At 43.7% G+C, this 25909-nt stretch overlaps 2 protein-coding genes and 1 pseudogene across 2 annotated transcripts; 2 read left to right on the top strand and 1 right to left on the bottom strand.

The window, feature by feature from the left end:
• Nucleotides 1-3206: 3206 nt before the first annotated feature.
• On the bottom strand, nucleotides 3207-4808 carry LOC133925612 (peroxisomal 2,4-dienoyl-CoA reductase [(3E)-enoyl-CoA-producing]-like; annotated as a pseudogene).
• Nucleotides 4809-13577: 8769 nt separating this feature from the next.
• LOC133924970 (probable potassium transporter 11) lies at nucleotides 13578-19201 on the top strand. The gene is made up of 9 exons (XM_062370735.1): nucleotides 13578-14447; nucleotides 14895-15120; nucleotides 15459-15704; nucleotides 15806-15856; nucleotides 16242-16505; nucleotides 16604-16656; nucleotides 16734-16848; nucleotides 17042-17296; nucleotides 17730-19201. The coding sequence occupies exons 1-9, from the start codon at nucleotides 14328-14330 to the stop codon at nucleotides 18770-18772; spliced, it is 2373 nt and encodes a 790-aa protein (XP_062226719.1). The 5' UTR covers nucleotides 13578-14327; the 3' UTR covers nucleotides 18773-19201.
• A 2236-nt stretch (nucleotides 19202-21437) lies between these two features.
• On the top strand, nucleotides 21438-25563 carry LOC133924969 (uncharacterized). The gene is made up of 12 exons (XM_062370734.1): nucleotides 21438-22009; nucleotides 22110-22197; nucleotides 22539-22620; nucleotides 22804-22900; nucleotides 22981-23083; nucleotides 23211-23341; nucleotides 23478-23655; nucleotides 23734-23891; nucleotides 24146-24355; nucleotides 24440-24787; nucleotides 24887-25013; nucleotides 25095-25563. Exons 1-12 carry the CDS (start codon nucleotides 21899-21901, stop codon nucleotides 25244-25246), a joined length of 1785 nt encoding a protein of 594 aa, XP_062226718.1. The 5' UTR covers nucleotides 21438-21898; the 3' UTR covers nucleotides 25247-25563.
• Nucleotides 25564-25909: the final 346 nt, after the last annotated feature.

Here is a 25909-nt window from a genome sequence, read left to right as displayed (position 1 = left end):
ATAGCTATAGGTTCATCTCCATCATTTCAAAATCTAGAGAAATTTAGCAAACAAAATTCAACTAGAAATATATTGGAGGTAAAGTTACATACCTTGGAACACCTAGGGCATAAGGATTTCTCAAATTTTTGAAACCCTCAAGAACTAGGTGAGCAAAAATGGTGACCACCGAGTAAGAAAACATAGCTCCTCCCAGTTGTGCTTGGACTTGAGGAAAGAGATGACCACTTTTATATAGCTGAGACATCACTGCATGCTCAAATCACCAGCGACAGTGATACCCTTATATCACTGTCGGTCGGTGTCTTCAGCCGATAGTAATGATGAAGCTGACATCACTGTTAGCTCAAACTATCGGTCGGTAGTGATAACCCTTATCACTGCTGGTTCATAAGTCACGATAATTGGTTCTTCTCGCGCGGCGTATGAACCGGCATTGCTACCCCATTACTGCCGGCCCATTAGAAACCGACTGTGATGTGATCGGCATATAAGGTCGGTTCTATAGTAGTGTTGCATGCTCTTCTGCAAGTCGACTACCACCTTGGCCAAGGGCTTGAGATCTAGCATTCTCCCTAGAGTCGAAACTTGATATCTTTGATACCAAATATTAGGATAAGCACCGCCGAGAGAATAATCAGGTGGCATCGGCTGCTAGGGGAGGGATTAGACTCTAAATTGAGAAGATTTGTAATATTAGGGGATACTTAGATTAATTCTTTTCTTATTTGATTACAATGGATATTGTGTCCTCCTTTATATAGGAGCCGGCCTTAACAATTTAGACTAACAAATCTTATCTCTAAATAATTCAGTCTTATCTCTAAATAATTCAATCTTATATTATCCCTAACAACTAATCTAACTAATCTTATCTCTAACCAATCTAATCCAGTGCTATAGTAACGCACCTTGCGATAACCCGCGCGCTACGGTAACTAATATTTCTTATCTATTTCAGTCGCCCATAACAGGTAGCCTTCTAAGAAAGTTCCTGGGTGAGCTTTTCTGAAGGGAACATGTGAATGGGCATCATCAGAGTTCATATTCTCATCCATGAGTCATGATCAAGGACCAGCAGAACAAGATGGTAAAGGAGTTCCATGCACCATCATAGTCACTGTCGGTGTATCAGGAACCGGGGGTCCCCGAATTCCGAGGCCAGGCCAGCCATCCGCCACATAGCGCCATCCCGCGGAGTCTCTCCCGCAAGGTGAGAAAGATCGAGTCCCAAGAGAGGGCGCTCGGGGCCACAGTCGGTGGCCCCCGAGTACCCCAGTTTCTCGATGATCCACAAAATCTAAGTATCGGGAAGAAAGTGCTCGGGAGGGTGTACGGTGACCCCCGAGCACCCTAGTCCCCCGACGACCAGGAGAGATAAGTACCGGGAGAAACGTGCCCGGGGCCGCCAGCGGTGGCCCCCTGGGCACCCAAGTATCCCGAGGACCCACCGAAGGAAGTTCCAGGAGAGAGTGCTCGGGGCTGCGTGCAGCAGCCCCCGAGCACTCGATTCCCCGAGGATCCGTACAAGTGTGCCCGGGAGAGAGTGCTCGGAGAGGTGAACAGTACCCCCGAGCACTCGGTTCCCCGAGGACAAGAAAGGGCATTCTCGGGAGAGAGTGCTCGGGGAGGTGAGCAGTGACCTCCGAGCACTCGGTTCCCCGACGGCATAGAAAGCCCCCTAGCAGAGGCCCCCGAGGGGCCCACCGATGAGGTGTCAGCCAGTCAAAGGCCCGAGGCCGCATTTAAAGAGCGTGCGTGGCCTGTCACTTCCAACTGCTCCCGCCGCGCTCAGCGTCAGTTCCTATCACGTTCTGGCAGAGAGGCGTGGGGTTATTAATTGCACGGGTCCCGTCTCGTGCCATCCACCCCGTCTCAGGATAACGTCGTAAGGGCCGATACGTTCCGTCTGCCGCGCTGCTGTGGCAGGGGAACAAGACAGGGCGGGCACGCTGGGCCGCTCTGCGGCTGCCCGGTGGGCCCTCTCCACGGCGCCCGTTGCCAGGGCATTTATGGTGACAGATGACCGGGCGTGTGCCGCATTTTTCACCCCCGGTCACTTCGCCCAGAGAAAATGATGACGCCCTTTCCATTTATGGTGTCTCGAAACTCGTGCCCCCCTCCCGTTCGGGGCACGTTGCTGCCGGTGGGTATTTAAAGCAGCCGGCGGCACAGAAGGAAACATGTATGGAAAAAAGAGAGGACACACAAGCACAGACAAGAACACAGCACAAGAGAAACAACGGCTGTGAAGTGAGCAGCACGAGACATGCCGAAGAACAAAGAGCCCCAGGCTCTAAGATAGACCAACATTCTTGTAACCAGCAACATCCTTGAGGGACTTCCTCAGGGCATTTATAGTATACATATAGGAGTAGGGTGTTACGCCCCCGTACGGTCCGAACTTGTCTAAATTCCGGTGCATTTACTTCTTTTTGCACTAGGTCGTTCCACCACCACCGGCAGTTGCATTCATTCCCATTTATTTCTCCGACGAACATACTCAGGATCATCCCCCGGCCGAATCTCTAAAAAGGGGTCTCTCGGGATCCCTGCGACTGGAGTTAATCCTCCGACAGTCACTTATAAGGTAAAGAAATTGTTCTCTTCTTCTCATGAGGCAGTTGAGACGCAGAAGGAGCCTCACATAAATTTCCCTGGCCTATCAGTATCTCGCTTTGTTTCTCTTGGAGATTTCCATCGTGTTCACACCTGGTAAGGAATATAGTTGTTACATGTTTTGTTACACATACAAATTCTCTCGGTTTCCTGAATTATGCTGTAGTTACCACATTGTAGAGCCTATTTTCATATGTTTGCCACATATTTAATCCTAAAATGAATTTAGATTTTGGTCTAAATTACTTGTGGAGTTGCAACTTGCAACATGAAGGATATGGAATTTGTTCAAATCATATAACACTTCATCTCAACAATATGAAAAGACTTGTTATGTCTTGATCATAAGATATCATGTGAATGTTTGGTACTAATAAACACTTTTGGGGCTGCGATCCCATATCAATCAGAGTATTTCTCATGCAATTTGGAAGATACCAAGAATGGTAAACATTTGAACTTGCTTATCTAAACAAAGTCTGCTCAGCAGATTACACGAGTCACATAGACAATAAAGTTTGGTGACAACAATTTTGGGGGATGATACAACACAAGACACAGAAGGGTGACATAAACCAACAATGCCATCATAATTTGCTGGATGGCACACCAATACCAGAGGTCCTAACCTTCTTCTCAACAACTTTAGAGAGCTCCTTCACTTCCTCGTTAGGAATATGGCAAGGGTGACTTAACCAAAGGCCTCCATCAACAATCATTGTAGTCCCATTTACATATTTTCCTACAAATCAGATTGTATGATACATCAAATGGCTGAGTTTCAGGTGAGCTAAAATGTATTACTGTTTTACTAGTAATACAGTCAACAATGGAGGTTACATTGACTATTTAAGAGACAAGCATAAACCCAAAGCAGTAAACACCACACTAACAGAGCTTGTTAATTTTATAACAATGGGCACAACAACCTCTTCCAGATAACCTCCAGATATGTGGATGCTCAGTACCAACTGAAATTCTATGTATAAGTGAACCTTTTGACAACTGATTAGAAAACAGGAAGAACACAACAAACCTGCATCAGAAGCAAGATAGAGTGCAACCATTGCTATGTCCCATTTCTCCCCAAACTTAAATAATGGCGTCATTTCTTGACGCCCTTTGCTCATTTCGTCAGGTGCAAGCTTCCTCAATCCTGGAGTGTCTTGAATTGGTTCCGGTGCAATTTCGTTGACTCTAATGTCATAATCTGTTCCCCATTCCAGAGCCAATGATCTTGTGATACTATCAACACTTGCCTAATCAAGCCGATCCATCAGAAGTCTACTTATTTCACTGATTTTCTCTAGTGGTGCAGAGAAGATCCAAGTACCTTAGCAGTAGAGACATGAATTTGGTACAAGACGCAGTGTAATGCAGTGTCGTACTTATGTAAATGATTAGGCCACCAGTGGAGGGGCCTTTCCCTGGTCCGCCCTTTTTCAGGTACTTCAGGGCTTCATAGCACATTGTGTATGTACCCAGTGTCAATGTCAACAACTGCAGATAGAAAATTCGGTAAAATTCAACTTTTTTGAAATAATAGAATATTAAGCTGGTAGCATGATACACAAGTTCATAGCACAGTGGTGGTTGAGCTAGCAGCCTAGCACAATTGCATAAACTACTAAGACCAAATGTAGTGCTGATAGTGTGTGCAAAATTGAAACAAAGAGCATCATTGAATCAAAACAAGAGCGTGTTTTTGATGAAGTACCGGTTCGGAATTCCTTGGGCTTTAAATCCTCTGGGGAAGCAAGGAAGTTTCCTGCTGCACCGTTGACAAGAATGTCAAGCCTGCCCAAATGATCAACTGTTGTCGTGAGCACTCTCGTTGCATCCTCCTGTTTGTGGACATCTCCCTCAAAACCAACAGCCTGCACGTCACACCAATCTAGCTAGCATTACTAGTTTGGCAACTTTTGCTACAGAACATGCTTGAAGTACTGTCTTTGTTGTAGGATATGAATTTTTCAAATTTTGCTCTTAGACATTGATCAACAGTGGTAATTTGGTACCATACACAGTATTCATTATAATAGTCATTTCCTGCTTATGAGGAGAGAGAAAGGGTATGAAAAGTCTATTTTTCCATTAGTTAAGGTGGGGTCCACGAGTCAGTTTTCCTCTCTATCGTCCGTGTGTACGAGCTGTAGCTAGGGTCTTCTCCATGCCCGATCAATCTCCATGGGCAGTGGCAGCAGGAGGAGCGGCACGGGTAGCATCCACAACCGTGTTTCTTCTCATCTCAATCTCTGTCGAACTCTGTTTTCCTAGATCAAAAGAACAAGCATAGCATCAGCTGCATCCATGGATTCACACCACATGCACTGATCTTTCATCCATGAGCAAATCGACCACCCCGTTTATTTTCTCCACCTCCCTTTCTCTATGGCGCAACACCAAAATAGGAGCATATCCAAGTTCATCGCCGTATTGAAGCCTGAGAGCTACTCGTCAATTGGGGCCTCGCCGGTGCTAGATCTCCAACCAGCTGGAGAAGCTCCGCCATCACCTTTTGAAGAGGTCGCCGCCATGGGAGGCATTGCAGCAGAGGACTCTGCCTCGTCGTTCGGCCACAGCTCCCAGGCAGGGGCAGTGGTGGCTCTTAGGCAGGGCGAAGGCGGAGGCGGAGGGATGGCGATGGGGAATGAGACGGGAGGGGGCGCTCTCGCGATGGGGATCGAGACGAAACAAGTGAAGGCCATGACGCCGCTCGCGCAATCCACCACGCGAACACAGTGCGTGCCGCTGCTCGGTCACGCACCGCACCTCGCTGTCGTGCCATCACCACACGCACGGCCGCAAGCACGCACAGCCACGCTGCGTCATCGGTCCGCGCCGCCACGCCACCGCGTCGTCCCCTTGCGCCACTCGACCCGCTCTTTGGCCATCTACCTCTCCGCTGGTGCCTCTTTTCCCCGACGTCGCCCTCTCCTCTCTGTCCTCGCTCTCGTGTCGCTGCGATTGGCCAAGGCCGTCGCCGCCACTGAGTTTATCGCATCGCCCAGCTCCTCCCCTCTCTGGTCTCCTTTTCTCTTCCCACCAGCGCCACCTCCCTCTGATCTTTCTCACCCCTACACGGCCTCCGCTCTCTCTCTGAGCCGCCTGCACACACACGGGAAAAAATCCTGCCGGCCTTATCTTCTCTGCCTTCACCGATAGTGGGCCCCACTGGGTCAGAAGGGCAATGAGGGCATTTCAGATTGTTTCTCCCTCCTAATTAGTAAAATATTATATTTTAATGGTTAAAGTGTGTTATGGAAAATAACCATATTTTAGTAGTGTTTGATATCATACATTAAAAAAACCATGTATTGCAGCAAAGACCGCAATTCAAGCATGTCTTGTAGCAAAATTTCCCGACTAGTTTACTACAGGGTAATGCTACTTTATCCCGAATATACCTATTACATATATTAAAGGGCCAAGAGTTAAGAGGCCAACCGGGGTCAAGTTATTGTAGCTACTATTCATGCGAGTCTCATGTATGTATACGTATATATATATATACATATGTATATATGCGTATAATATAATTTTTGTTTTCAGAAAATTCTAAAAAATATCAAAATAAATATTAATTATATTGATAAATCGGCTGAAATAATCTAAAATATAAAGAAAAATATCTAAAAGTCAAAAAATATGAAACAAATTTTGCTAGGTCCGTATTACTGTCGTCTACATATTAAAATTATGTACATATATAAAAGTATTACTATTTTCCTTATAATTAAATGAATGTGTTAAGTATAAATATTGAGATGTCCAAAATTAGTGGATACAATTTTTTCAGCCTCCCTTTGTCATGCTCCGTGTAAAAAAAAAACAGATACGGTGTAGACGTGCTAATCCATCTTGTTACATAGATTAAAAGGCCAAGATTTGGAACGATTCTACGAGAGCAAGTTACTATATATATACTGTTCATGTGGGTTCATGTAAAGAAAAATATGTGCCGTGCGCGCGCAACACGAGCCGCGCCGCACGCAAGCTAAGAAGTTCGGCAGTTTGGAAGCGCACGGGCGCCATGCAAGCGGCGCCAGCGCGGCCGTCCTACGCGCGCCAGCGCCATCGAGCACGACCGATAAGAGCGACAGCCGCGCCTCCAAAGTCCAAACGCTGCGCGCGTCCGTGGCCGTGATCCCATCGATCCCCACCTCGACGTGCCGCTCGCTCGCACACCCGCTCGCTCGCTCGCCGTCTCTTTCACTCGGCCGCCAGACGGGCACACCTGCTGACTAACCAGGCGCCTCTGCCGTGTCCACATCGTCGCCGAGGTCTTATCCGACTAGGCCGGCCGTGGACGCGCGATAGAATTCCGGCCAAGACGAGCCACGTCGTTCTCGCTCGCTTCTCCTCACACAGCTTAGCGTCGTCGTGCCATTATTAACTCGATCGGCGCCACGGAGCCGTCGCGTCGGAGTATGCGGGAATATACCGCCGCGGGCTAGCGACCATCGACATGGCGCCGTCTCGAGTAATAACCTCCGTCTCTCTTCGCTTTCACCTTCAATTCTTTTTCTGGGAAAATAGAAGGTCCTCCTCCTCCTTGTTTTTCTTCTTTTGCTAATATATGTTCTTGAGGCAGGGGACATATCGTTTTCGTGTATAAATTGCCGGAAGAAATCGTTTGCACACGTAGGTACGTACGTCCGTCACGGCAGCTGATTGATGCTGCGATTGCAGGCTCCACGTTATGATTGATTGGTTTGATTGATAGAGCACGGATGTTTTTGGTGTTTTTCTCCCTTTTTTTCCTATCTTTTTTGTGAAAAAAATGCAACTAACTAGAGTTTCTTTCCTTCTCATCCTAGCTTCGTCAAGAACATTGATTATGATAGAGAAACACGCACTTCCAAATTTAATTAATTTCTAAATATAATATTAATAGGAATAGATCAATTAGCATTATCATCTAACATGAGTTTATCTAAAAAAATATCTCCGTAATATATTCCAGATGAAGGTAGCAGGAAAACATGCATGACGGATATGATAGATTATAATAAACATACCTGTCGGTAGCGTGAGATATAGAGGCTCTCATGATGGTGATGCAGCAGACGATGATAAAGAGAACATAGAGGAAGCATATCATGAGCACTGTTGCGCTGAGCGTTTTTCAAAAATCTTATTTATCTCTCCCGGTGTAGAATACTAAGAGCGATGGGTTCTAAATATCTGCTCTTTCGTTCGTCGGTACATATCGGCATAACGGGATGGAGTAATCTACCGGTGACAATGCAACAAAGGGAAGAGGTAAAAAACCTAATTGTATATATCTTTTGCGGTGACGGCCAGTAAAAATATATAAAAAGAGAATTGCGTGATTGAAACGTGTTACGATTGAATTTTTAACCGATATGATTTTCATAACAAAGTGGGACTAGAAGATATACGATCACCTCCGTTTAGTGAGCCTTTAAATTTATTTAGAATACTTCTTAAATATAATAGGCTATACCTATATATGTACCAGATTGTACTGGATCAGCTAAATGGTCCAAACCAAAGGTAAATGTAGGGCTCGAGAAGCTAACTAGGACAAAATAATTAGGCGACATCTCACCGGACACCTCACATAAGGACGATGAAGGAAGTCATTCTCGATGTCAGACAATGATAATGCTGCATACCAAATCGAAATGGAAAATTGAGAAATGACACGGAGAGAGTACATGCGGAATAAAGCTTCCAGAAACATGTGGAATAAAGCTTTTTTTTTTAAATAAGTGGCCCTTGAATTTCTTGAAAAGCTGCTTCATGTAGTGCCATGCATAATTCTTTTTTTTATTCATAATTCTCTATATTTTTTTAAGTGTTGTTGCCAAACGATAACATGCATGCTGTACTATTTTAACTTATCTTTTTAGAATTAATTCGTAGTACTGCGTTGACAAAATGATGAGGATATGTGCAATCGAGTATAATATTTAAGATGCAAATACCACTAGCAGCCCCACGCGGAAACGTCAGGCACTCACAATACAAATGTCTTATAGCAATATCTACACTCCTTCACGTCACATTAACACTAGTGTACAAATTATTTCCCAAACACAAAATTTCTTCAACATCTCAAAATATGTGCCCCATCTATTTTTCTACTCATTTATTTGCTTGTTTCATACAACACATGAACATTAACATTAATCATCTCAATATATTTCTTAGCTTCTTTCTTATGCTGAATATTGTGACTATCTTATGTCTTAGAGAAGACACTAGTTACAACTCTCTTCTTTAATTTATTGTCACATCATAAAAAAATTTCAGTGACATGTTCATTTAATACATAAGAAATAAGTCAAAGTAGAGCATTGGGACTTGCGTAGTTTGGTTGAATATCTAACACATACACTAACTCTATTCTGAAATAGATGTCATCCAAAATATGTGCAGTTAAACTTTAGAAACTTTGATCACGAATATATATAAAACTATTAGGATTTGGCACATGAAAATAATAGTAATTAATTTGTCATAAAAAATACTTTAACATCATTTAATTTTTATCAATTTTTATCAAGAGCTAGTTGTCAAAAGTAATAATCAAACTTCCTTGTTGGAGACCATATCAATATCCTAAATGATAAATAAAAGAGAACACAGGTAGTACTCTCTCTAGTTTGAAATAAATGTCATTTTAGACCTCGTCACGGTCCCCAAAATACAACTTTGACTACTACTTTTTGTTGTAATATATTAATAAAAATAGCAAAAATACACTCACTCCATTTAGAAATAGTATACGCATTTCTTTGTGCTTGGTCTTCGAAGTTAGATTTTGACTGAGAGTTTCTCATAAAATATATCATTTATAGCTATAAAACCTATATAGTATAAATTTATTTTGAATTGTGAACTAATTGTATAATTTTTATACAATATATATTCTTATAATTTAATTAAATGTTAGTCAAAGTAAATAAAATTTGACTTTTTCATAATAAAATACGTCTACTATTTTTGAACAGTGTGAGTACTATTATGAAAGTATTTTTTGAAACAATCTACTTGTGTTATTTTTAAATATTGAAACTCAATACATAAAAAATTATTTACAGCTAAAATTTAAAATAATTGATTGCACGTAACTCAAACCTATGTTTATTTTAGACTGGTGGGAGTATTTGCCAACTACTCCGTACGGTGTACCTGTATGGATGCTGTTTAATTTGTCAACAAAGAACTGCCCCATGTGACCTAAAACGTTCCCAAAAATCACCCATACTTATACTGCCCCATTGTCTAAGGAATCAAAATGCTGTTGATGGCGATACAAAGTTAGACAATTCCAAAACAAAAAACTCTGAGTTAGTACATACGTAGTACTAGACTAGGATGCCTTGGTACATCCAAATATGATTAATCCCCGAGCTAACCATCTTAGCAGTGCGCGCATTATTATTTATTTGCTGGTGCTCAAACCAATACGTACGGTTCTCATGTGCTACACTTAAACAATGGATTGCGCTCTCTCCTCTCTTTTCTTTTTCTCCCCGCAACTTCACCTGTTTACATCATAGTTGACTATCACCAACTATATAGATTAGTGGTAATCCTAGTACTAATCTCTATCTAGGATAGAACAACAGGCATTCATAAGACCAAACTCCAATATGTGATATTAAATTAACAGGAGCCATCGGCCTGCACGTACGACGTAAAACCTTTGTGTATGTATGATTTTTTTTTTCGATAACACGTCTTACTCCTTCACCAGTTCTATAATTTGACTACTAGTACACGTATTCACCATATAAAATTTAAAAATATACTCCATCCAATAATAAATGCATGAGTTAGGGATGACAACGGCACAATACTTGCAGTAGAAACTAAACAAATATGTACCCGCGAGCTAATTCCGAAATATGCGCTCGCACCTATTGCTCACCGTGAGTAAGAACTGGCACCCGCGTCCGTCGCCCACGGGCCATGGGCATGCCCGTATGCTAGGTGGGGTAGACAGGGGCGGTGGCAGCCAGCGTGGTGGGGCGGCGTGATGTGATAGTTTATATACCACTAAATAATTTATGCTCATATATTAGATGCTTAGAGTGAGTACACGGACGAAGCGGGGCACGAGTATGACTATTTCATAACCGTTTCTCTCTAACATTTATGTTTAATATCAAACCTGCACATAGATCCATGTATAAAAAATATATCATAAACCCGCACCTATTAGTTTTTTTACCCATAGGCACGCGGGTAAACTATGTAAGATGTTTTAGAGTTAGGCACGAGAATTAAGAAGATAGGTTAAATGACTATAGTATCCTTAGTTAGATTAAATGATCGTATTGTCCTTAGTTAATTCCATCTAAAATGCACATTTAATGTTACCAACACACTCTCTCTTTGCACGAGGCATTGTGAAAGAGAGATGGGAGTTAATGATAGAATTAAGGGTAAGACCGGAGCAAATGAGTTGTCTAAGTAATAATAGAATGGCATACCTTTAGTAAATAGTGAAAGAGAGACTAAAACTACGTATATTTATGATCGGAAAGACTATTACAAACTTCTCAAATGCAACTTAATATGATCTAGAGCCAGATATATACAACCAAAAGACTATCATGGTCCTTGGTCTTATGGCGGCGGGACCGATCCTTACATTTTTCTCCCATGGCCAACGAAAAGCTAATCATGATACTCCAATAATTGGATATAAAATAGCTCCAATAATAGTCGCTAGCTGAAGTCCCTAATAATTATGATGCAGTATACGTTAGCAACAAATTTTTTGTAGTTTTCTGTGAGTGCATAATGCAAAATTATTTTCGGAGATGCTTCTGTTGACATTCAAATGAACTCCCACGCCAAGCTCTCTCTCTTGTTTTCTTCCCTTCCACTTTTACGTTCCGCTTGACGTCCAGGTCATTGTTGTGAGATAATTCCGATGTGCTTAGATTATTGCTCATGATGGATTAATTTTCCAACATTGAACATGAATTAATAATCTTTCTTCTAGATTAATTTGCGGCGAGAAGAAAGTCCATGAAACAGTTAATAACGTTAAAACATCATAAACAGACAGACTAATTATTCATCACACTTTGGAACATTATAGTGGTTTGACGGTAACACTAGCTAGTCGTGAAATTAGGTCAGATCATAAAGCGCACTTCAGTCTAGTGGACCCTCTATCTCGTTTATTCCCTGCATTATGTGGCACGTTTAGGGCGTTCTCTTGGATCTTTCAGTAAAAAGAAAACGGAAAATTGTGGTTTTACAGCGTTAAACTTAACATCATTTAGCCCTTTACAAATTCAAAAGCATCCGTGTCCTTTATTTAGTTTCTAGATAGCGGAGATATTTTCCAATGAAGCAGAGAAAAGAAGAGATGATGTCTCCACTAAAGAACAGCTTCTGCTCCTTTTTTCCCTGATGCAACTTGACCAGGATGAAGCTAGATAGCTTATTGGCCAACACACACACACACACACACACACACTGGAAAAAAAAAGGTGAAACGGATGATAGAGAGAAGAAGATAGGCTAGTGTGAGAAGAACCATAATCCTACCTATCAACCCATCGACAAGCATATATGGTGGTGGAGCATCACACCACACCACCTGCAGAGAATAACGCCCACTAAGGCACTGACACTCACTGTCAGCTCTCTTGTTCAGAGAAGCCATCAGATTGTCCATGACTTGCTGCGCCCTACAAGCCATGCCTTCCAGGTGCTCTCGTCTCACCACGCCTCCTTATTGGAAGCGTCGTTTTCAGGAATTTGATAAGGTTAAACATACATGCATATATACATGCCTGGTGATGTATGCAGATCAGTCAGTTCCGTTTCTGCACCTGCACTAGCCGCCGCTCACGTTCAGTTCAGCATGCAGCGACCGATGCTTTGCCTGACGCACATCTTAGCATATTCAGAACTAAAATGGAAGGATAAAACGGCAGGGTTTGCAAACATGAACATACTAAGGCCCTGTTTGAAATGCTAGAGTTTTTTACGAATACTACGAAAATTGGATAATTCCTACAAAATCAGTTCCGGTGTGCACTTGTGACTTTTACATGAGGTGGTGAATCACTTGCACTTGTCAAGAAAACAGTCTTAGATTTTTCGACAGCGAGAAAAGTAGGGAATTAGTTCCCAAGCATAGTTCCCCTGCATTATTACTTACATAATCATCACATTCCATTCCAATCTCTTGCATAATTGAAACACTTTTCTCTGAAGAATATATGGCACAGACACAGCAAGATTCTTATCAGTACGTTTCAGGGCTGGGCACCAACCAAACTTTCATAGGTCTCTCTGAAGGGATCAGCTTGCAGCTAATTTCAGATGTAACTGTGTTTATCCGAAATCGTGTTTCACATTTAGGACACGTGCCAAGCTAGCATGGATGGGGAGATTTGAAGTAGGTATATGCTAATGTTCTTGTATAATAACATTACTACATACCAAATGGGGAGTCACAGCTCACAAGATGCATCTAGTTACTGGCAGTTTCAAATGTGCTTCGTCTTTTTATATATATAAATATAGGGGAGTATAAAAATAATAAAGACCAATCAAAATAAGGTGGATTCTGACTGCAGATCACTGAATTATATAAATGGCATCCCACTAACTAACCATTGGCTGATGATGGCAGTCCAGAACTGAAGATACTACAGAAAAATCCCCAGCACATAAGAAAGTCAACAATGTCAAACAACAAACTTTTGATATTCCAACTTGCAAGTGAGCAAACACAGCCTACTAACAAACAAGAAGCAACTCAAAAGTACTACTAATTTAACAGAGAAGGTAACAAATCTGGATCCCCAGACCAACAAAAAGATTAGGAGCTAATTAATTAAATACTACTGAACTGTAACTTGTCATGCCGTGATGCCAGCATCAGCATTTAAGCAGTTTTCACAGGTCTACAGCCATATAGCACTTTGGTTTAAAAAAACAAAACAAAAAAACAGCCATATATCAGTAGCAGCCAGACAGAAGCAAGCTGCAAGAAGCACAAAACTTTTCCTTTGCTCTCTCCCTCTCATCTTCTTCTTCTCCTTGTCTGTAAGTAGTTGCAAACTTGCAATCATTCATATCCAAAGCCAGTAATTTTTGGTCATTTAATTCTAGACCGAATTTGTGGGGCGCCCCACCAGCGTGCTCTCCTCGCAGTGCCCAGGCATCTGCTGCTCCTGGCAGTATTTCCTGCCTTCTTTTGCTCCGTTCGGTTGGGTGCTGCTTTGCTCTCTCCACCTCAAATCCTCTTCTGCCTCCTCCTCGTTCTCTCCTAGCGGAGCTCTTGTGTTTCGCCAGTTCGGGGTGGTCTCCGGGAGGAAAAGTTGGGTTTTGGGTTGGGATTATTCGTGGCTATAGGAATCTGTGGCCCATTTCTGTGTGGTGTTTTCGTCCTGTGTACGAGTTTGCTGGGATTCTCGGCGCCTCGCTGTTGGACTAAAGATTCCATTTTCGTTTCTTGCGAATACCAAAGCGGTGGAAGCAATTCTTCTGGGAGCAGAGAGCTGCTTACTGGGGAGATTCGGTTGGAAGCTTGGCGCCTGCTCCAATCTTTCTTTGATGCAAGAATTGATCGCGCTGATGCTAGTGACGAGATTCGAGGCTGAATTTTCAGTTTGAGATCAAATAGCTGTGGAGTCTGAATACTTGTTCGTATGCCAAGTTTCCATTCGAGGAACTGTCGCTGAAGGGAAAAGAGATCAATGGCGTCACTGTCAGAGAGTGAGGCGACAAACAGGGGGAGCATGTGGGAGCTGGATCAGAACCTTGATCATCCCATGGATGAGGAGGCGGGCAGACTGAAGAATATGTATAGGGAAAAGGTCTGACATTTCTTTCTTCAATTAGTCGCATGTTCGATTTTAATTTGTTGTTTCCAAGAATTGGATATTTTCAGAATACTTGCAGTAGATGTAAGATTAGTGTGTCCATGTGACAGTTCATCTCATTGTGCAGTCTGTTCTCTGGGCACATCTAGATTCTAGAACAAATGTGCCTGTTCAAATGGATTCTACATTTTTACTGCATGAACATGTAGTTTGCCATTTGTAGAGCACGATTGAAGAAAATTGGTTTGAGTCATGTGATGATATTACCGTTTTCCTAACCAAGGAACCTATTTGTTTTACGCAAGTTTGTGGCTCATTTTACCCTCAATGAAATAACTACCGGAAGAATCTTTGGTCGGAAAGAAGATTGCTAGTTTCTGATTTTAGTAAATAGATTGCTAAGTCATGAATTTCTTTTGACTGTTATTTCCTTTCATGCAGAAGTTATCATCAGTTTTGTTACTACGGCTCGCATTTCAGAGCCTTGGGGTGGTCTTTGGAGACTTGGGCACATCGCCTTTGTATGTGTTCTATAATATCTTTCCTCGTGGAGTAGACGACAATGAGGATGTTATTGGAGCTCTTTCCTTGATTATTTACACCCTCACTCTCATTCCACTTGTGAAATATGTTTTTGTTGTCCTGAGGGCAAATGACAATGGTCAAGGTAAGATACTTGATCCTCACAATGTCTAACCAAAACGTCGTTTCTTATGATCTGATTGGTAAAAAAAGATGGAAAACTGACTGCAGTGCTTCCCAAAACGTGTGATTTAAATACATTAGAAATTTATACGTGCCAATGATTTGTGACAACTTTTGCCATCTTGTTCTGTGTAGATGCCAGACTGCCTGCTAAATTTTAGTTTTCCAATGATTAAACTTTTGACTTGAGATCATTGTACTGTTGATTAGAGTTGGAAAGATCAGCAACTCTACCGCTTCTTCACTTGCCATCTTGTTTGCATATTTTGTAAGGTGACAACTTATCGCACTTTCTTACAGGCGGTACATTTGCTCTTTATTCCCTATTATGCCGTCATGCAAAGATCAGCACCATACCTAATCAACACAGGACCGATGAGGAACTGACAACATATAGTCGGCAAACTTATGAGGACAATTCAGTTGCAGAAAAGATAAAGAGATGGCTAGAGGCACATGCATATAAGAGAAATAGCCTTCTTATTCTTGTTCTCATTGGTACTTGTACAGCAATTGGAGATGGAATCCTTACTCCTGCTATATCTGGTACACATCATCACTTTTTTGTAACAATACAAAGCATCACATTCTTGTTAGAAAATGTGATGGTTTTTGGAATGTGGTTTATGATTCTGTGTTTTTTCCAGTTCTTTCTGCATCAGGTGGAATAAAAGTTCAGAATCAGAATATGAGTACCGGTATGTTTTTTCCATTTTATATTATTTTAAATTCTTGGGTACTGCAACTTCTTGATTGTCAATTCAAAAATAGTGTAAGCAAGCAAAAGCTTGTTCTTACTGCAACGGTTGAAGGAAATTAGTGTCATGCATATCTATTTTTTGTTGATTTGTGTATCACAATCTCATCATGCATCAGGCCTCCTTTTCTGTCTTACTACAATGATTCCAAAATCCCAATCTATCTTTTACATAATTTCTTTATGAGGAGCTATTGTAATAAGGACCGGGCTGCGTACATCGTGACGATGTAGAGGCCGGAAACAACTTCCATTATATAAAAAATATTTTACATAATTTAATATTGCAAAATTGTTTGATCTTTGCTTTCCTCTGCATCTTACAGATATTGTTGTACTTGTCGCTGTGGTCATCTTAATCGGATTATTTAGCATGCAGCATTATGGCACAGATAAAGTGGGATGGCTCTTTGCACCAATAGTCCTCCTCTGGTTCATTCTAATTGGAAGTGTCGGAGCTGTGAACTTACACAAGTATGATAGCTCCGTGTTAAAAGCATACAACCCAGTATATATATACCGGTTTTTCCGACGGCGAGGGAATTCTGACATCTGGACCTCTCTGGGAGGAATCATGCTTAGCATCACAGGTCAGAGTCAGACCACCTTACTTTTCTTTAAGAATCAGAGCTTACCTTTCATCAACCTCTAGTAAACACATTGTAACATTAAGCATTTTTCGACTCAGGAACTGAAGCATTATTTGCTGATCTTTGTCATTTTCCTGTATTAGCGATTCAGGTAAAATGTCTTCAATATCGAGTAATCATATATTTATGTAATTACATGTTCGCTAAAGTGAACATATCTGTTTGCAGATTGCTTTCACCTTGATTGTATTCCCATGCCTTCTACTGGCGTACACAGGGCAGGCTGCCTATATAATTTCCCACAAGAATCATGTGGCTGACGTCTTTTATCTCTCCATTCCAGGTCCCCCTCAGCTATGACATCTTACCATACTATTCACTAATCTTAAGACAAAGGTGTCAGTGTGCCACCACATGATGTCTGTTTGGTGCACATTGGCATATTGCATAACGCATTATTGATAGTGCGTACTGAGTAGTGAGTACTAGTGCTGTTTGTAATTTGGTGCTCACAGTGATATGTTTGATCATTGCAGATGCCATATATTGGCCAGCCTTTGTTATAGCAACTGCTGCAGCAATTGTTGCAAGTCAAGCCACCATATCTGCAACCTACTCAATAATAAAGCAAGCTCTTGCACTTGGCTGTTTTCCCCGTGTAAAGGTAGTCCACACCTCGAAGAAATTCATTGGGCAGATTTACATCCCTGACATCAATTGGGTCCTTCTGATTCTTTGTATTGCTGTAACCGCTGGATTCAAGAACCAAATCCAGATAGGAAATGCATATGGTAAGATTTACCTTTTTTATATGAATTATGATGGTGCATTTTTATTCTTTGGACATGTCATGGAGCAAAGGTGGACTAAATTTCTGTGAAAAACAACACTTTTTTTTAAAAAAAAAAAACAAGTACTACATAGTGAACTAAATTTTATAAAGCCCATCCAAATCCATTTCAACTATGCACATAATTGGCAGCTATGCATTCTGAACTCCCAATGGTGCAAAATATATTCCGGATTTCCAGGAGTTCAGTATATACCACTGAGTTTGGAGTAGCTGCATAGACAATTGAAAAAAAAAAAGAAGCTTAGAATATGGACATTGAATGCTAACCTAACAGAACACCAAACTTATTCTGAAATGAGAACAGCCGGTACTGAATTTTCATGATATGACATCAGACGACACTTATTTCCGCTTTCATATTGTATGAACAGGTACTGCAGTGGTTATAGTTATGCTGGTTACAACATTCCTCATGGTACCGATAATGCTGCTGGTGTGGAAGAGTCACTGGATCCTTGTCGTCACCTTTATCGTGCTCTCACTGATGGTGGAGGTTCCCTACTTCGTGGCCTGCATACTAAAGATCGACCAAGGCGGTTGGGTCCCACTTGTCATCGCAGCAGCCTTCTTCATCATCATGTATGTGTGGCATTTCTGCACCGTGAAGCGGTATGAATTTGAGATGCACAGCAAGGTGTCGATGGCCTGGATTCTTGGCCTTGGTCCGAGCCTTGGTCTGGTCAGGGTTCCAGGGATAGGCTTTGTGTACACCGAGCTGGCAAGTGGCGTCCCGCACATCTTCTCCCACTTCATCACCAACCTCCCTGCAATCCACTCGGTGGTTGTCTTCGTCTGCGTCAAGTATCTTCCAGTCTATACCGTCCCGACGGACGAGCGGTTCCTTGTGAGGAGAATTGGGCCAAAGAACTTCCACATGTTCCGTTGTGTCGCAAGGTACGGATACAAAGACCTCCACAAGAGAGATGAGGACTTTGAGAAGATGCTCTTCGACTGCATCGTGTTATTCGTCCGGCTCGAGAGCATGATGGATGGCTATTCCGATTCCGATGAGTTCAGCGTGCCAGAGCAGAGGACCGATGGATCAATGAGCAATGCATTCCTGGCTGAAAAATCTTGCAACACGATGTGCTCAAATGGTGACCTGAGCTACTCATCGCAGGACTCAATCGTGCCTGCGCAGTCGCCGCTCAGGGGGGACAGCCTGCTGAGGTATTCAGGCCAGGCCAGCACGGTCGGCGACGAGCTGGAGTTCTTGAACCGGTGCAAGGACGCCGGCGTCGTGCACATCCTCGGGAACACCATCGTGCGCGCACGGAGAGACTCGGGGATCGTCAAGAAGCTTGCTGTGGATTACATGTACGCCTTCATGAGGAGGATCTGCAGGGAGAACAGCGTGATATTCAACGTTCCTCACGAGAGCCTGCTCAATGTCGGGCAGATCTACTACATATGAGACATTTTTCTTCCCATCTTCTTGCTTCCGATTCCCGGTAGGCGGCTCTGTTGTAATAAAAAGTGGGGGCAGATATGTGCAGTGTCTTGTACACAATAGAATCATGAGTTGCTTGTACATTGTCAGAGATTACCACCCATGGTCGGGGAACGGACTCTACTCGAACTCCGGAGGTCGGGCGGAGAAGGGGAGGTGGACGCGGAGCATGAGGAGGGCCAGGGAGCGAGTGGACGACCCTCTTGCACCACCGGCCGCCGATGTCCGGCAAATCCATGTCACGTGCGGCCTCGACGGCGGACGGAAGCCATGGCCGCAGGTGCAAATCCGATTTAAGCTAGGGGTTATTATGAAAATATTTGGATTGCGATTAATAATCACTGTCCAACTGCACCACGCCTTTCGTAAGTCGTAACTGATTTTTTTTCTTTCTATTTCGTTTTTTTTACGTTTTCTATATCTAGTTTTATCTACTTAATTAATGATATCTATTGGGGGACACGATGAAAATCATGCATAAGATGAGCACGCATCAGCTCTTGAGCTAAGAGGGGAACTTCAACCAAAACTCTTTCTCATACTACAGTACCCGCAAATCATTGTGCCGAGTGTGGATGTGGATTGGAAAGTCAGAAAAAGCATTTCAGCGGAGTCGCTATCCTTCTGCAGGGTTGTGAAAGGAAATGGATAACTGCAAATTTGCCGAAGTAAAAAAAAGAGGCTGTATCACTGTAGCTGAGGATGACTTTGGTTAAGGAGAGATAAAAAGTAATGAAAGGTAAAAAATATGTTAACGGCTGAAGATGAAAAAATAAAAAATATTATAATAATATTAGATGATACTGTAATAGTATTATAAAAATAAAATTTTAAAGTATTTACTGAAAATAGTCTAAGGCTGGAGGGTGCAGTGGCAGCGAGCTTACCGCGCGCGCCGCGAGGGAGTTGGAGGTGGTGGTGGCGCTGGTTCGTTCCAGGAAGGAGCACGTACGCGAGCGGGGAGACAGGGACGGCGTCGCGCACCTGAGCGAGCTCCTGGGCCGCTTCGCCAGAGACATGGCAGCGTGGATCGTGCTCGGGACGCGAGCGGCGAGGGGTCGAAGGGTGGACGGTATTTCATTTGCCGTCCATCACTGCTGAAAATTCTCCTTTTCCGTTCCCCCTCTAGAGATCATGCATGCAAGAGTCTGAAATTTTTGTGTGGCGCTTAGGCGCTGCATTCCCCAACTCCAAGAATTTTTTCCACGATTTTAACGCACCTGTGGCACCGTCAAACGGGGGGTCGTTGTTTCATTTACCGACCACCCCGTGCAACAACAACTTCTCTTTTCCATTGCTCCATTTATAGGTCGTGTCGAAATGTGAAAATTCGTGTGATGTTGTTCCACACCATGCCCCGTCTCCATGATTTTTTTTAAAGGTTTTTGACGCTTCTGTGCCGCCCTCACTTTGTGTCTAAGCCACGCGCCGCAAGGATGGCGTCGAGACTGGCCCAGTTCATTGAATCAAACGTGTTGTGAAAATCAAGCTTAAGGATGACGGTAAGCTTTTTGCGCTTGTGACAGCAGTCAAGGAGCTCAGCTGTGTAAACAAAGTTTTCAGCAATGCAGCGCCGGCAAAGAAAACTTGATTGATCAGCATCCACAAGGGCGGGAACAAGAGGTTGCAGCCGGTTCGTCATGGCCTTGGTGAATAGCTTCATGGGGAACTTTTGAAGGGAGATGGGGTGGTAGGCGCAACCTCCGTTTCTGAACACTTGTCCATTTTAATCACTTTATTTTTTTCCAAATATTTGGCACTACACTCTTTTCAAGATTTTATTTCTAATTTTACCCCTAGCACAGGTTGTGGAAAGAGTGCAACGGCCAACGGCAGATCAGATCACGCGCCTGTTCACGAAGATATCCAGCTGCATGCAGCGCGCGCAGAGGCGAGCAGGACAGATGCAAAAGCACAAACGGAACGGAAGTCGCAGAGCTCGGTCGTCGGTGTCAGTCACCATGCCGTCTGATGCCCAACCGGCGCCGACTTGGCTGCTTTGGCCGTTGGCAATGGCGCACGGCTCCGTGCAATAGCCGCCGCGAGATTGGCCCCGTCGCCGCGTGCAAAACATTACGAGGCAACTCACCGCGTGTCGTAGCTTGAAACGACGAGATCCGCGCGCGCAAGAGGGCAACCGATGCGCACATCCTCTTCTGCTTCCTCCCCTCCGCGGCGACGGGGAGGCAGCCGGAGCCGCCTCGGCCGCGCGCGCACTCCCCCTCTCGGCTCTGCTGCCGCTCCTCCGGTCCACGCGGCATCGGACTAGGCCGAGCCGACGGCAGGCCGCATCTCGGGTCCTCCGCCCTCGACAGAAAAAAGGGCACGTGATTAGGAAGGAGCGTGATCAGACGACGGGTTAGCGATAGGATTAGAGCTTTGGGTTGCCGATGGCAGATTCCTAATGGGCGATAGGTTTAGAGGAATGTCAGCAGCGGTAAATTGGTCTAACGGAGGAGAAGGACGTGGGGTGCGGCAGCGATGGATCCTCAGGCGGGAGTGCCACCTGAGACAGGTGGAGGAGAGCGGGAGGCGGGGGCGAGGATCCGGTGGCAGGAAGCATCGATGCGGTGAGGCGGGAGGCGGGTAAAGATAACTGGAGGTTGAAGATGCACGAGAGCCGTTAGATTATGATCTGACAACCCAGATTTATCGTGTTGTTTTTTAAAAAAAGCAGGCGTCTCACATATAATATTTGTCAAAGAAAAAGATGTCACCGCACGGATGGCCGTGGCCCAACATGTTCGTTCAGCCCGTTGGCCCGCGCGCATCACCATTGCAAATCTTCCTTGGGCCACCGGTCGCGCACACCGGCACGAGCAGCGCAACGCAAACCTGACACGGCGGCACGAGGGACTGCGACTACGACTGAGAGTGCACCAAAGGAAGGGACCTATGATTCTATGAATGAGAGCCAAATTTTGATTCGCCGAAATTTTGAGAACTTTGGTTAGATTTTAAACACCGTGGACAACAAAAACTTTTTTCAAACGCTTTTAAATACAGCCGTTCTTTCCTGTACCTCTCGTTGTTTCTTTTTGCTCTCGTTTTCCCTCGAAGCGCCGCCGCCCAAGAAACAAGCCGCGACAGATGCCGCTCCATCTGCTCTCGTCTCCCGCGGCCGCCGCCAAGCTCGCCGCCGGCTTGCGCGCGACCCCTCTCCGCAGCAGCCACAGCTTTGCCCCCGCTCCCCACCACCCGGTACTCCCACCACCGTCCCTACCGCCAGTTCCTTCCTTCTTTACTCGTTTCTCTTATCGGGATTTACTGACCAGGGAACGTGGTGCTTGGTTTCTTGCAGGAACGTGTGTTTCTGGCGTCGTCCCTGTCGGCGGCAGCGGCGCGGTCTCCCGGGCCCGCCATGGCAGCGGCCGAGGCCAAGCTGAGCGGTAAGCGTCTTTTCCTTATTTTCTATGTGATGTTTCGCTCTGGTTTTGTCGTAGGACTGTGGGAGCAAAAGATTGATTGTTGCATGATATTACTGGAGAATGTTTCGTTTTACTGCGATGATTTACATTTAATCGCTTCTCGAATATGCTAGATTTGACGCTTCTCACAGCTACTTTCACTATCTCCGAGTAATTGGATTCAGTAAGGAATTAGTAGTTTTTATGAATATCTATGTTCTAACTGTCCATAAAATTGTGCGCGTGTTCGTTAATCCACCTTATTTTCTAACTCACTGCGTAGTATTACTTCCGGTTTACTAACTGATGGTGAAATCCTACAGTGTCAGGAATGAAACAAGTATTGATATCATTGTCGGATAAAACAGACTTGGCTTATCTTGGCAACGGTCTTCAGGGCTTGGGGTAAGCAGCATTCTGTCTTTGTCACCTGTTTTCTGAATTTGTCAGTAAGGGTGTTGGTAGAATATGGACCTATCTTGAATAAATTGGTACCTGTAGATGATGTATAGTAAAAAAGGAGGATGGGTGCTTAACTAAAAAGTGATAACTCAGCAATGAAGCATCTTATTGACATTTTTTTTATAGATACTCTATCATCTCCACTGGTGGAACAGCATCCAGCCTGGAAGCAGCAGGAGTCAATGTAACAAAAGTTGAAGAAATCACACATTTTCCTGAAATGGTACTAAGGCCTACAAAATGTTGTTAGTACTAACGAGCATAATTCTTTGTTCATGTTCACATATTGTCTGGTTATTTCAGCTTGATGGAAGAGTGAAAACATTGCACCCAAGTATACATGGTGGTATTCTTGCCCGGAGAGACCAGGAGCATCATTTGAAGGCACTGAAGGAACATGGAATAGGTGAGTCTAATTAGTCCACCATTTAACATTGCATACACAATTATTACAAGATGAGGTCTCAATCTTGCTACTCACTTTCTTGGCCATGTAAGTGTATATTAACTAAAAACTCCTTTTTGGGGCACAGGGACATTTGATGTGGTTGTGGTGAATTTGTATCCTTTCTACGACAAAGTCACCTCTGGTGCCGTTTCTTTTGAGGATGGGATTGAAAATATTGATATTGGTGGGCCTACATTGATCAGAGCTGCAGCCAAGGTAACTAGCCATTTTTTGGTTTTTGAAACTATTTTCTTAGCAACTTTTACAGGATGATTTTAACTTATGCATACATGTATTCATCATATATTGTCATGCTGATATTGGCATGTGAACCTCTGCGTTTGTTTAACAGAACCATAAGGATGTTCTTGTTGTGGTGGATCATAAAGATTATCCTGCTCTATTGGAGTACCTTCAAGGAGATCAGGATGATCAGCAGTTCCGCAAGATGTTGGCATGGAAAGCCTTCCAGCATGTTGCCTCTTATGATTCCGCTGTTTCAGAGTGGTTGTGGAAGCAATCCCACAAAGGTAATGCTTCAGTAATTGATAGAAGAATTTGACTGCTTATATGACTATCTAACATAAAGCAAATTATGTTGTTTGTAGGAGATACGTTCCCCCCAAGTTTTACTGTGCCTCTGGAGTTGAAGTCTATGCTTCGGTATGGTGAAAATCCTCATCAGAAGGCTGCCTTCTATGCTGACAAGAGCCTTTCTCTAGTCGGTGCTGGTGGCATTGCAACTGCTATTCAACATCATGGAAAGGTAAGATTGTCGGTTACTAACTTCAGTTGCTCAAGCAGTGAAGCAATTGGTGAATTAGTGAAATTTATAACAGGAAGGCTAATACAGAACCTAATTAGCATAACTTGCAAGGCATACTTCTAAGTTTTAACCATGTACAGTTACATATAATTTAATTGTAATGCGCTTCTTACTCTTAAGAATATCCTGTTATACAGTATAATTTATATTCTACATATCTTGAAGAGCTTTAAACACTAAATATTCCTTTACAGGAAATGTCTTATAACAACTACTTGGATGCGGATGCTGCTTGGAACTGTGTATCGGAGTTTGATAGTCCTACTTGTGTCGTGGTGAAGCACACAAATCCGTGTGGAGTGGCTTCACGACAGGATATTCTTGAAGCTTACAGATTAGCTGTAAGGGCAGATCCCGTTAGTGCATTTGGCGGAATAGTTGCTTTCAATACAACAATTGATGAGGTATTCAGGACTCTGCCACTTTCTCTCTCTTACTAATTTCTTCTATCACTGACCACTTCTATTTATATGCTGCTATATGTTCAGGACCTTGCGAAGGAAATTCGTGAGTTCAGGAGTCCTACAGACGGTCAAACACGGATGTTCTATGAGATAGTGGTTGCACCCAGCTATACAGAAAAGGGTCTTGAGATTCTCAAAGGGAAGTCAAAGACGCTGAGAATACTCGAGGCGAAGAGAAGCGGAAAAGGGATGCTTTCGCTTAGGCAGGTTAATGGTGGGTGGTTAGCTCAAGAGTCTGATGATCTAACCCCTGAAGACATCACCTTTACCACAGGGTCTGAGAGGGCTCCCCAAGAGAACGAGCTTTCTGATGCCAAATTTGCCTGGCTTTGTGCGAAGCATGTCAAGAGTAATGCCATTGTGATAGCCAAGGTTTGTGTATTATTCTCAGCTACTGCATAAGTTTGTCAACCTCACATACCTGTTAAATCACTGAACTTATTAACGATGCGCTTGATGCTGTCGCTGCAGAACAACTGCATGTTGGGAATGGGGAGTGGCCAGCCAAACAGACGAGAAAGTCTTAGAATCGCCTTCAGAAAGGCAGGAGATGAGGCCAAGGGAGCTGCATTGGCAAGCGACGCCTTCTTCCCCTTCGGTAAGAAACAGCACAACTTATTTCCTCCACTCTATCCGGCTCTTGTTGTTTTGGCAAGTGACTGGGCTGTCAATTTTGCAGCTTGGAACGATGCCGTTGAGGAGGCGTGCCAGAACGGCATTGGAATCATCGCTCAGCCTGGAGGCAGTATCAGGGACGACGACGCCGTCGCGTGCTGCAACAAGTACGGCGTGTCGCTCGTCTTCACCGGTTTTAGGCACTTCAAGCATTAGCACCATGTCCATGGCTGCTCGTCTTAGCTTAGGAAAGAAATGAGCTCGGAATTCAGCAATAAGAGTTCGAACTTTGATTATGTAGGCTGCCGGTTGTAAGAGCTGCTTCTGATGAGTAGCTTTCGGCACGGTAAATTTTGGATTCGGGCTATAGCCCTGCTTCTGATGGGAAGGCTTTTGTTCGGTGAGCTCGAGGGGAACATTTCTCCTTCAGCTGCATAAGCTGATGGGTGTATCATTAGTGTCAACTGTCCCAAGCTAAATTCCTTGCAATACTTACAGCTGATGCCGAAGATTTGGATTTGGATCTGTGGAAATTTCAAATGTTCGGGTTTCAGATGGAAAGAGGGTGTCAGCTTAAATAAACATCTATAGTACTGTACTAACAGCCAAGAACGTGCGATCCATCGTTTTCCACGTTTCAGCAGCATGTGGTCTAATGATCCGCTCAAGTCGACATCTGGTGATCTTTCTGGTCTAACCATGTCATTACATAAAGCTGGAAGCTACAGATAGCAGGATTCCTTACCTTCCCGTTCCTGTCTGCCAATGAGCAGGATCCCTCTCCTTTTGATCGTTGCGTCTTCCCTTCAGAAACTCTTGCGTCTTCCCTTCAGAAACTCTATCTCATTCGTCCGAATTAGTGGCTGTCACACATAATCC

Source organism: Phragmites australis, chromosome 7 (genome assembly GCF_958298935.1).
Source record: "Phragmites australis chromosome 7, lpPhrAust1.1, whole genome shotgun sequence".
Lineage (NCBI taxonomy): Eukaryota > Viridiplantae > Streptophyta > Magnoliopsida > Poales > Poaceae > Phragmites > Phragmites australis.
This window is presented reverse-complemented; position numbering and strand designations above follow the sequence as displayed.

Bases quoted from the DNA above. Each gene is read 5' to 3' on its own strand.
- LOC133924970 (XM_062370735.1), top strand. From the start codon at position 14,328: ATGGCGTCACTGTCAGAGAGTGAGGCGACAAACAGGGGGAGCATGTGG. The intron at 15,121-15,458 runs GTAAGATACTTG...ACTTTCTTACAG, and splicing joins GGCAAATGACAATGGTCAAG to GCGGTACATTTGCTCTTTAT. The intron at 15,705-15,805 runs GTACACATCATC...TGTTTTTTCCAG, and splicing joins CCTTACTCCTGCTATATCTG to TTCTTTCTGCATCAGGTGGA.
- LOC133924969 (XM_062370734.1), top strand. From the start codon at position 21,899: ATGCCGCTCCATCTGCTCTCGTCTCCCGCGGCCGCCGCCAAGCTCGCC. The intron at 22,621-22,803 runs GTAAGCAGCATT...TTTTTTTTATAG, and splicing joins AACGGTCTTCAGGGCTTGGG to ATACTCTATCATCTCCACTG. The intron at 22,901-22,980 runs GTACTAAGGCCT...TGGTTATTTCAG, and splicing joins TCACACATTTTCCTGAAATG to CTTGATGGAAGAGTGAAAAC.